This window comes from Doryrhamphus excisus, chromosome 6 (assembly GCF_030265055.1).
Source record: "Doryrhamphus excisus isolate RoL2022-K1 chromosome 6, RoL_Dexc_1.0, whole genome shotgun sequence".
NCBI classification, from domain to species: Eukaryota; Metazoa; Chordata; class Actinopteri; order Syngnathiformes; family Syngnathidae; genus Doryrhamphus; species Doryrhamphus excisus.
Window position 1 is genome coordinate 11279524 of NC_080471.1, and position 12681 is coordinate 11292204.

The 12681-nt window shown below is 42.7% G+C and overlaps 1 protein-coding gene across 1 annotated transcript; it reads right to left on the minus strand.

Annotated features, from left to right (window-relative positions):
* Nucleotides 1-8807: 8807 nt before the first annotated feature.
* dusp6 (dual specificity phosphatase 6) lies at nucleotides 8808-12267 on the minus strand. Its single transcript, XM_058075410.1, has 3 exons — nucleotides 11613-12267; nucleotides 10759-11187; nucleotides 8808-9991 (listed from the first exon to the last, which is right to left on the minus strand). The coding sequence occupies exons 1-3, from the start codon at nucleotides 12013-12015 to the stop codon at nucleotides 9678-9680; spliced, it is 1146 nt and encodes a 381-aa protein (XP_057931393.1). The 5' UTR covers nucleotides 12016-12267; the 3' UTR covers nucleotides 8808-9677.
* Nucleotides 12268-12681: the final 414 nt, after the last annotated feature.

The following is a 12681-nucleotide window of genomic DNA, read 5'->3' on the forward strand; positions in this document are numbered from 1 at the left end:
ATCTTCGCTAGGGTTGTGGGCATGCTGGAGCCTGTCCCAGCTGTCTTCGGGTGAGAGGCGGGGTACACGCTGGACTGGTCGCCAGCCAATCACAGGGCACATATAGACAAACAACCATTCACACTCACATTCATACCTATGGACAATTTGGAGTCACCAATTAACCTAGCATGTTTTTGGAATGTGGGAGGAAACCGGAGTACCAGGAGAAAATTAACATTCATATTATATTAATGTATTTTATTTTATTTTTATTTTTATTTTTATTTTTATTTTTATTTTTATTTTTATTTTTATTTTTATTTTTATTTTTATTTTTATTTTTATTTTTATTTTTATTTTTATTTTTATTTTTATTTTTATTTTTATTTTTATTTTTATTTTTATTTTTATTTTTATTTTTATTTTTATTTTTATTTTTATTTTTATTTTTATTTTTATTACAACAGCTTGCTGTTCAAGCATGGAGTCGTTGTCTCTATTTATACTGCAGCGAAGTGTTGTGTTGAAGTCATGAGGCGCCGCTTCCTCCCACTGCCTTCCTCACTCATCTTGTGTTGCTGATGTTGTGCCAGCAGTGAAGTGTTAGTCATCATGGCTGAGAGCAGGTAGGAAGGAAGGAAAGCTGGACGGTTTTTACTTCCTGTTCCTATATTTCATGGCAATGAGCCAGCGTGGGTGAAAGCTGATGACGTATGTCGGCGTAGAAAAATAGCCCACAAATCACAACCTACAGCAAGTGAGTATGGCTAAGCAACAATACTATATGTCTCTGTAAAACAGGGGTCTCAAACACGCAGCCCGCGGGCCAAATGTGGCCCACAGGACACTAGTTTGAGGCCCCCGCCTTGATATGAAAGTTTATTGTTTGATATGGATGCTGTATGGTATCATGTACCCAGAAAAAAATATTACGTTTGATTAATGTTCTTGTTAAAGGTTAAATAACTGTTAATAGTTATCCTCCCTATCCGTGTGGAAGTGGTAAGTTTTTGGCTATTTAAGTTTAAAGGAAATAACTTGGAGGCTACCGTTTAGGTCGCTAGCTCTCTAGTTTGCGAGTTAGCATGTGTCTCAAGACCGCGCAATATGTTGTAAATAAAGAGTATAAATGTGACTATAGTCGTGTTTTGTCATGTCTACAGGGCTCTAATAATGCTTTGTTCATTTTAATCTGAAAAAAATAATTTGTCTACCCACCAACTATATGTGGTTTCTTAATTTTTTATTATTTGCCGTTTTATTATTATGATTATATTTATTTATTTATTACTGATTGATTGATTTGTTTATTTATTTTTCATCTTATTTTGTGTAGAAAAATAAAAATTAAGATATTTGAGAACAGTGGAATGTTTTATCAGAGCTTTTCTTTTTTGAAACCAAAGCATAGTTTTTTTAATTTTTTTGTTTTTAATAAATGGGTTTTTTTTTGTTTTTATTTGGAAAACCTGATGCGGCCCAGTCTCACCCAGACCAGAGCTCCCAAGTAAATTGAGTTTGAGACCCCTGGCTTACATTTTCTATTCACTGAAAATAACACACAGCTATTACTGTGTAAACAACTAGCAACACAAATGATTACACCTCACAGTGAACATGAATTGCACAGATTGTTCCTGGAATCCACTTCCACTCCTCCATGATGACGTCACTGGTGGAGCTGGTGGACATTACACACCTTGCATCACCACCTTTCTTGTTCCTCATTGTTACAGTCAGGAAGGCGCTGTAGATCAAATAAATGAGAGCGAAAACAAACAGACTGAGAAACAGTTTTTTTCTCTTCCTCTGTAATCTCTAATGGCATTCTACCAACTCTGTTTACACATCAATGTGCATTGGTTATGGCTGACCGCGTGTGAGTTTAGTTGTTTGGACAATTTTATTCTTAGGTTTGTCCACTTTACCGTTGAATGGTGGATTTATGATTCTATCATCCGTTTGAGGATGCCCCACCGGTGCTCAATTGGGTTCAGTTTCATCTTTCTCAGCAACACACTCGGCATCTTCCACTCTATTCTGCTCTGTCTCTATTTGCCTTTACTTTCAGTATGGACTGTATAGAGCAGTGATTTTCAACCTTTTTTGAGCCACGGCACGTTTTTTACATTGGAAAAATCTTGTGGCACACCACTAACCAAAAATGTTACAAAATGTCACCACGACCTCACACGTGCATTAAAAAGTCTATCGGAGGAACAAGGCAGGTGTTGCCACACGGACCAATATTACATTGCTCTGCCAGTCTTTACACCACAGACACTCGACAGTAGCCACGTTTTTACATGACCAGTTTTTCTCTTTCCGAATGACCTTTCGGGAAACAATGGCATCCACGGAAAGGAATATTCCAATCTCTTGTCTACATGCGCCATGAAAATCAACCAGAATAGTCAATGGGGCATGCCCAGTAAAACGTAAACGCCAACATCATGTGATACCGGCTTCCCCAAGTTTTTCTTTCACTTGTTGGAATAACTCCGTATTGCCAGTTTTTCCTTCGTCCAGTCTTGAAATTTAGTTTGAATCAAAAACAAACTTTGCTTAGTCCAGTGCCGATTGCTTGCCTCCATTTTTAAAACTGAAGAACATCTGGATCTGCGTTTTACGTCATATCTGAGCATGCGCTGAAAGAACGCACCCGGGATCAATTTAAACAGGAAAAGATCACATTCAATCTTGCTAATATTTTATAATTAAACTCAGGACATGTTTTATATAGATATATATTTTCTTTTTTAATAAAACTGCACTTGTGAATAAAGTATAGAAGGGTTTAGATTCTGTTCCACAGATGGCGGTAATGCATACGAAAGCTGCTTACCAACCGCCAATAAACAACAGAAGAAGAAAAACACCACGAAGAAGAAGGCACCCTGACAATTTTCCGTTTGAGCGGGCACAAGATACCTCAATCGAATTGGTTAAAGGAATATTCCATCCCTGTTCAATTCTTTCCGTTTGAGCAAATATACCAAATGCAATTGGAATATTTGGGTCCATGTATATACATATACAAATACATAATATTTGCAAATGATGATTAATAAATGTTGATTATAAAAAGTGATATTGGATAATTCCTCACGGAATACACCTGACGGTTTATCAAGGTACACTAGTGTGCCGCGGCACAGTGGTTGAAAATCACTGTTATAGAGGGCTGTACTCGCAAATACTGTACTTACCAACCTTTCCATTGCCCTACTATTCCTTGCTACGGACAGTATGGACATAAGAAGCATATAAAACGTCCGTCTCTGCCATTTGTTTGTCCATGTTGTGGCGTTGGAGTGTCTTCTAAGTGTCTTTTAAGCACTGCTGGCTATTAATACTCCGGCAGTGGTGCTGCGTGGGTTGGGTGGAGACAGCACACATGATTCAGGGCCATTACAGATCACCTTTTTCAGTGCTTTGGCCATTGTGGTCTCTCCAAGAGGACGCTGAGTGGGCGGTGGGACGTGGTGACTCAAGGCTGATGAGGGAGCCAAAGATAGTTTTTCATGAAAAGCTTTCATAATTCTGCATCGTGACTCAGGTTACGTTGAGGCTTGCTTTTTCACTTCACCAAGCAGAAGTGACTCGTCTGGACTTTTTTTGTGCATAGTATAATTAATGATAACAATAATCGTATATACTGTATGAATGTTCTGTCCCAGAACCTCAATCATCAGTGAAAAGGTTGCAAAATGACTGGTCTGGGAGCCAAATGAAGGCGCTGTTGCTTGCACTGCTGTGGAACAAGCGTGGGCCCACACCACTACACTACCGCACTACAACACAAGAACCCACTCAGAACAACCAAAACAAAGCTCCTCATTCTGACTATCCTACTGCACACATTCCTTCCCAGAATTCCGGTGGGCGTAGGTGGACTCCGATGTATCTACGATGGTTTTAACAGCAAGTAAAGATGCAGTCAGGAACAATCGAGCTGTCTGCTCATTGGCTCCTCCTACAGCTCAGCTGATCAACTCTATGTTGTTTATGTTTCTGGAACTCATACAAGGTACACCATGCAAGGCTATAAGGGGTTATTTCTGGTGGTTTTGTTTTATTGGATATTTTTTAGTGAGTGTACACATGGTACATATGTGCTGGATGCTCCCGTTTGCATTTTGCCATGTTTCCTTTCTCCTTTTTGCGAGCATTCATGTTTCCACCTCCAATGGTGAGTTTTGCATGAAGCCTGGCGCCTAACCTTTTTTTTTTCTTCGCTACTTTGATCAATGAAAGCAAATGAACCTGCAACTAGCTGAATCCACGACTCTACCAAAATAGACACCCCAATTAGCAAACAATAGCAAACAGGTACGCTCCCCGCACCCTCAAAGAAGAGTAAAGATGAAGTATTCAAGTGTCAAACAGGAAAACAAAAATAAAAGCAGCAAACCAATAATAATCACATAAAAGAAAAACAAACCAAGAATCCAAACTGTCAATTCTGAATCATCACAGATTGTGGGGACATTTTGGCTTTTTTTCACGCCATTTTGGCATCGGGTCCCAAGCTACACAAATACTGACACACTTGTTCCTCTTGAAATCAGGTTTGTTTGATCATACATTTGTTTAAGAATAATCTAACACATCCTTAAATGTTCATATTTGTCCACCAGATGCTGCTACTTTTTTGTATTTTTTCACAGCAGTGCCATAAAGTGCCATTTTCTGTCCTTGATTTTGTTTTAATGCTGTAGGAAAAATAGCAATGAACGAATGCTACCAGTCACTGACACATGTCAGGGTCTAGCAATAATAATAATAATATTGACAAAAACTTTTTGAAAGTTTTTTGTTTGTTTCTTCAATTAGTAAAAATAGCTGTCTAAAAATATAAATCTTAAATGGGACCTATTGTGCTCATTTTTTTACACTTTGTATTGAGTTGTGGTCTCCTTTAGAGCAGCTACACACAATAACCAGCACAGAAAACTTTTTAGATTTTCCAGAATCTGCACCTATTCCAGCTGTATTTCCTTTGATTTGTGCTTCCTGACAAAACGGTCTGTTTGAATTTGACCGCATGCCAACTTTTCTGGGATTGGTCACACGCCCAAAGTGCTTCCTAACTATGAACCATGTAAGGAAGTCTGCCCCTCTGTGACATCACAAAGGGGCAGTTTTACCACGCCTTTTGAAACCGAGTGTTTTGAGCCATCCCCAACTTCTTTCAGGGATCACTTCCAAATGTGCAAACCTCATTATCTGAAACTTTGGCATCGTTTAACACGAGAATACAACATTCTAACTACATTTATAGGTCAGAAAAGTGGAAAAAGCATCATAGGTCCCCTTTAAGGGTTTATCTTTATCTTATTATAAGACTCAAAATATCAAAGTATTTTCTATTCCCAATTCAGCCTGCAGCTGTTTTAAAGGATTCCCTCATTTCAGTGAACAAAGTGAACTAAAATAATTTTTGGCGAGATTTGGGACATTTTTTTGTCATTAGTGACAAGCTGCATAGATAATGGTGTGTTAAACAAGTGTAAAAATAAGCTTTGTTTATAGTTTGAAAAATGTTGTTCGTCCCCAAGTTTTAGGTCAAATTCCAAACTGAACGACATGACAACTACAGAGTTTTCTTGAAAAGCGATCATGGTGCCCAGATGATCATAGCACTTACAGCATATGTTTGTCAAAGCCACTAGAGGGCATATCAATATCAATCAACAGACTGTGTACATATATTTATACTGTTTATTCTGTATATTTTGTATTTTCAATTTTTAATAGATGTGTCTGCACCTACTTCACCAAAACAAATTCCTAGCATGTGTTTGATCATACCTGGCAATAAACCATTTCTGATTCTGATTCTGATTCTGATTCTGATTCTGATTCTGATTCTGATTCGGATCTGCATGCCATCTACACAAAATAATACGTTGAACAACAAAATGTTTGGTCAGAATGTTTCCAGTGTCATCGCTTTGGCATGTGGTCAAGATGAGGTCACAACAACTGCTGGAGTCAAAGTCAGTATATGTTTGGGTGTGTGCGTGCACGTGTGTGTGTGTGTGTGTGTGAAAGCAGAAAGTGTTTGCGGCTTTTTTTGTTTGGTTTTTTTTTGTTTGTTTTCATGAGCCATCTGTTGCTTCCGATGAGGTTTTGGGTCACAGCCTGTTCCCTGAGTGGGATTAATAATCTGTCCATGTGTGTGTCAGAGAGAGTCAGTGATGAGCTTACAAGGATGATAGCATGGCTGGCATGCAACACTATGTGTGTGTGTGTGTGTGTGTGCATTTGAGAGTCACCATGTGTGTATTTGTCATTTTGGACCTTGCAACACGATCTGGGACGGCAACAGGAAATTGTTGGCATGGATGGAAGTTCGGGGGGGTGGGGGGGTTTCAGCAATGTGACATGAGACAGGTGGGTGTGGGAGGAGGGTGTGAGCTGATGGAGGTAAAAAAAAAAAAGAGTGGGGGAGGGGCCAGCTGTCAACACGTCCGGGTGGGAAGTCGGTGGGACAGGAAGTGTTAGTGGAGGATTAGCAGGTGCGCCAAGTTTAGCGGGACGCTAAAGCCCACACAACAAACACACCCTCAGCCCCCCCCACACACACACACACACTTTAGAGGCCCATCCTTCCCCATCATCAGAATATCATAATATCAAACTATACAAAACATGTATCAACTGCAATAACACTGCAATGTACATTAAGGTCCATAAAAGCATACTTGGGTGGATGTGGACACACCAAGCAGAGGTGTGATATTACCTCACACCCAAAAAGAACCCACTTCTATCTGTAAGTATGGTCCACAGTGTGTGTGTCTCAGTGATGAGGTGCTGATGGCGCCCGCCAAGCATCCGACATGCCAACCTAAAATTAGTGGCCGTCGCTTCCTGTGCCCTTTAATCCTTGACTCTGACACAAGTAAAGGGCCGAGCAAGCCGCAGACAGGAAGAGCGACCGTTTGCTCGGATTGACACACGTTCCTCATCGTTGCCCACCTCACAGCACCGGCCCTGCCTGTCAATCACAGCCCGGCTATGACATCACCAAGGCTAATGTTGGCCTGAGAGGGTGATGGAGTGTCAATAAAGTTCACTCGGCTGCTTGGTTACCACTCGGTGTTTTAATGCTTGAAATGATTGGCCAAAAAATGTAAAATATCTGAACCAGTGGAAAGCGTGTTCATGACTCATTATGTGTGCATGTGTCGCTTTAAACCTTTGTGACGTCGTCAATGATTCACTGCTTTTGTTTCCAGGCCGCACCTTTAAAAAAAGGCACATGTAATTTGTCATTGAGTTGAATTATTTTTAAAGCTCTCATTGCCGTTAATTATAGCTTGTTATTATTGGCTTTGCCAAAGTGTCCGTACACTCATGTCTAACCAAAGCATGATGCAGTACTCTTGTACTAATATTATATAACCGTATAGAACCATTCATCATAACCACTCTTATTGTATAACAGACTCGGGTGATACATTGCACACACACACACAAACACACACACACACTTGAGTTTGTTGCATTATCCATCCATCCATTTTCTGTACCGCTTATCCTCACTGGGGTTGCCGTTATGCTGGAGCCTATCCCAGCTGTCTTCGGGCGTTGCATAATTATTATAATATGAATACTGATTAATAATGTATTTGCATAATGTGCAAACCCTTGATATGGATATCTGTGTTTCTTTACTACACACAGTATTATTTTGTAAAAAATAAAACAAATTATGTTTAAAAAAAGGCTACATGTATCATAGATATATAAAATCCAACATGACATAAATGTGGTATAGTTACCGAAATAAATTATATGAATATGTACAAATAATGTGTAGTAAAAAAATATTAATCATTTTAACTGAATTTGTATAATACATACTTACTGTATGTACTGTAATTGATATAAAAGAAGTCTACAAATTTAAATAATCTAATAACATACATGTTACAAAGTGATTAAAAATGTGTGTTGTATTAATTATACAAATGTGCACTAATATCTGTCTAATTATAATTGCAAATTTCTATAAATGGTATTTTGATTTATGTGTTTGTTGGCTGCACGGTAGTTGAGTGGTTAGCGTGCAGGCCACACAGATAAGAGACCAAAGTTCAATTCCACCCACAGCTATCTCTGTGTGGAGTTTGCATGTTCTCCCCGTGCATGCGTGGGTTTTCTCCGGGTACTCCGGTTTCCTCCCACATTCCAAAAACATGCTAGGTTAATTGGTGACTAAAAATTGTCCATAGGTATGAATGTGAGTGTGAATGGTTGTTTGTCTATATGTGCCCTGTGATTGGCTGGCCACCAGTCCAGGGTGTACCCCGCCTCTCGCCCGAAAAACAGCTGGGATAGGCTCCAGCACCCCCCGTGACCCTCGTGAGGATAAACGGTAGAAAATTAATGAAGGAATGAATGTTTGTTTATTAGACTGTACAATGAAAAATGCATGTGAAATTACAAAAATGTTAATGTGATAACTATTTTAACAGCATACCATAGCTGTAATTCAAGGTAACTCGACTGTGGGAAACATCTATGTGTGTTGCCACTCTGCTTGCGTGCAAACACATACAAACCCCCTCCTTCTTGCAGGTGTATGTCCTCCCACACACACACACACACACGCACTCAGGTAGTCCTTTGATGGCAGGAAGTTCCTGAGGGTGTGTCTGTTTGTGTGTGCAGCAGCTAAAAAGTTCCACCTGGACCACAACCTGGCAAAACTGGTCTACATGTTTACAGCGACTGACTTTGTTCTTTGTGAAAGGCTGTGGAACTCCCAAATAGACACCTAGCACTCATAAAAACACAAACACAGCAGCACGTATAGACAAAATATCCATTTAATAATAATAATTTATCATTTTCTTTACATTCATAGGAGGAGGAGACAGGGCTATGGAAGGATCCACATTCTTCTACTTTCATCATCATCTCCACACACACATTTTTCCTGATGCTGTTAGTCTCCAGGGACCCACATCACCATCACCACCAGTCCTCTGCAGGGGGCAAGGGGGGGGGGGGTCACACGACAAGTGCACATGGTCGGTGTCCGCTGGAGGTTAAAAGTAAGGCAAACTAACCGTATCGGACTGATTTGTGAAGAAGGAGGTGCAATAACAAGGCCCATTGGCTGACATGACATAAATATGTTACACATGTACACGCCTTTATGATTGTTTTTTGGCATAATCAACATAGTAATGAACATGTCAAAGTAAAAGACCAAACATGGAGTCCCCACTGTGTCCACTGTCCACCCGTCTCCGCTATGTACACTTGTATGATAAAAAGACTCCACCGGTCCGCTTTGTGCCATCGTAACACTGGCATAAGTCGGCCCCCCACCCGGGTAAGTCTTCACAGAAGACGAGTCCAGATGTCCTGGAGCTGTTTGAGTTGAGAATCAAACATAGACAAAATGTCCACTTTGAACAATCTTTGGCACACCGAGCCAAGTGCAGTTTTTACACAAAAACTGTCCACTTTGTCCTCTTTCTAGAAGCGGCCCTCCTCGGCCTTTCAGAACCGCTCAGCAGCTGTCGCCTGCATCCAGCTGTGTCAATAAGAGCCCAGTCGCATGGCGGGGCGGCGGGACAAAAAAGAGAAACTTCTCAGAACGTTTCCAGACCTCAGAGGCCCACAAAACCTTGGTTTTCAAAGAGAGAGGCAGGGGCAGCGCCGGTAAGTTCTCACGTGGACTCCAAGGGGTCCAGCTGGAAGACATTGTGGTTGGTGGGGGTGGTAAAGTACAGTGGCTGGCTGGGAGCGGCCATGCGGTTGTCGCAGGGGCTCTTCAGGCCCAGCGTGCGCTCAAAGTCCAACAGCTGGCCCATGAAGTTGAAGTTGGGTGAGATGTTGGATTTCTTCATCTTGACAATGTCGTAGGCGTCGTTCATGGACAGGTTGAGCTTCTGCATCAGGTAGGCCACCGTCACCGTCACAGAGCGGCTAATGCCTGCCAGGCAGTGGACCAGGATCCCGCACTTTTGACCCCGAGCTTCGTCTGCCAGGAAAGGAAGACAGAAAAAAGAAAGGTCAATCAAATATCAACACAACAAAGACTATTCACTTGCTAGCAGGCGTAAACATAAAGCTTATTGACAAAGTGTCCTCATAAAGACAACATTCCTATGTTCTTTTGTCCCAGTGGGAAGTGGACCATTAGTGCCATTAAAGCGCCCTTCCACCAGCCTGAGGTCCTGTGACAATGGTGCCATTTGGACTGGTACAGGCAGGAGTCATGACGGCGCGCTGTCAAGGCCAACAGGATGTCAACAGAGCTTGTAAATGGCTCCTTTTGTAATGTGCAGGCAGTTAAAGGGGGGGTTGCTGTGTCCTAGATTACTTTCAATGGCGCTTCCTTCCTGTTGCGCTCAAATGACCAGCCAGCCCTCCGCTTCCTCCTGTTTCAGTGCGTCCCTTTGTGCCTGACTTACACAAGAGCCTGGGGGGGGGCACCAGAGAGGGGTCAGGGAGGGTGCCCGCTCTGTGCAGTACTGTGAGTAAGCCACTAGAGGCAGTGCAAACAGCCTTGGCTGATAAGGTGCTGCAGATAAAGCCAACAACTTCCCGTTGAGATAGCCCTTCAAAGCAAAACTGTTCCTGAGTATCCAGGCAGGCAAAGGTCACAACTTCCTGTGACGACTTAGTGATAAAGTGTAGAAAATGGATGGACGGATAGGACTGTGGTATGCAGTGTGCTTTTGAAACTTCTGATTGGCTAAATTATTTTAATGGGAAATAAAAACATTTCTATCCAAGTGGACTTACCGATGAAGCCTATGGCCTCCGGGAAGAACTGTGACAGGTTCTGGCTCCAATGGTCCGAGATGGGAATCTGCTTGTACTTGAACTCCCCGGCGTTTTCAAAGAGGTTGGGCAGGTTAGGGGTCACGTTGAGGATGTACTTGATGCCGTACTCCTCTAGAACGTCCAGGTTGGTGGAGTCCTTGGCGCAACCCAGGTAGAGATGAGGCAGGATCTCCACGGGGAAGGACGGCTGCTGGTTGGACAGCGGGCTTCCGTCCAAGTCGGTGGCGCTGCTCGGGTCTACGTCGGACTCAATGTCTGATGAGTCCGAGCTGATTCGAAGCCCGCCCAGTCCCAGCACCTGTGCCGCGGGGGGGCTGCTGTTAGATGAGCCGTCCAAGTTGGTTTCGCACAGGTTGGGAAAGTCGGATTGGAATTTACTGAAGCCACCTGAGGACACAAGACGGACATCTTAATATATGTACTAAAAACTAAAAAATAATCAAATATAATAAAATATATATATATATATATATATATATATCTTCCTCCTGACATGTCCTTGAGCAAAACACCCCCACCCAACCACAGTAGCTATATTTGTATGAATCAGATACTGTACTATATTGCAAAGAGAGTACAAACTGTGCCTGTGTACTAGCCAAATTGTATGATCATAAATATGCATACATAAGGTCTTAATTCAATAAAACTGTACAACCTTACTGTGGAGTTTATCATGCAAAAATGAGAACTATATAACACCCTGTATTGCCTTTTATGGTGTGCACAATTATGTTTATTACAGGTGTAACTACAGTGGAGGAATAAAGCTTCATATGAATTAATATTGTAGTGAGATTAGATGTACTGACCCTCCAGGTAGTAGGCCTTGTAGCCCTCGTCCTTCATCCTGCGGAGTAGCAGCCCCAGCACGGAGCCTCCGTCCACGTTCTCGTTCCAGTCTCGACTGTACTCGTCGTAGAGGACGATGGTGGCACTCTTGCAGCGGCGAACAAACCTCTCCCGATCCGGGCCGTCGGAGAGGAGAGCTCTAACGGGCAGGTTGCCCTTCTTGAGGCGGCGCAGCATGAGGCTGGGGATGGCCACGTTGATGGCACTGTGGACGTGCGACGACTCGTACAGCTCCTGGCTGCGGCAGTCCATCACCAGCAGACAGTCCCTGCGAGCATCCAGCTGCTCCCGGAGCCAACTTACTGTCTTGCTGATCGCCATTACCGACTCGATGTGGGCCACGGGCTTGAACTTGTCCAGCATTGAGACGGATCCACGAAGAAACGCTCCCTGGGTTTGTTGGCTTGGTTCCGTGTGGATTTGCGAGCTGCGAAGATTCCGTGAATCAAATCTCCTTGCTGCTCATTCATGCAGTCATGTGTCAATGAATCCGCTTAAACTAGTCCACGCGGTGCTTCCTTCCTTCTTCAACAACAGTGTTGTCGTCCTTAGTCTTAGACCAGTTCTTACGGCGCCAGGACGTCCTCACTAAGAACCTTGCTCGCGCTCACTGAAGCCCACAGCAGCGCGATGCTATTGAATGGCGGACACAGAGAGGGCGTGGCCTGGGCTCGCATTCCCCCGGACAGCCAATCAGAGAAGGACCCTGCGGCGGTCGCTCTGGCAACAGGAGGGCCGGAAAGAGCGCCCCCCCCCCGTTGATGAATTGTTAATGAGTTTGTCATTCACAAAAAAGACGGAGAGGAATTTCCGCTCCGGATCAAGTGAGCGAAAACACACTAAGAACTAAGGAAGGAAGGGGGGAGGGGGGATAAAGGGAAGGGGGAGTCGCCTTTCACTTGAGCGTGTTGGACTAACACACGCGGACACACACGCGCACACACACACAGTGTTTTCAGTGTCTTGTTATACTAGTGCATGAGGCTGCACAAGTCAACACACACAACATGACTATTTAACTAAATAGAA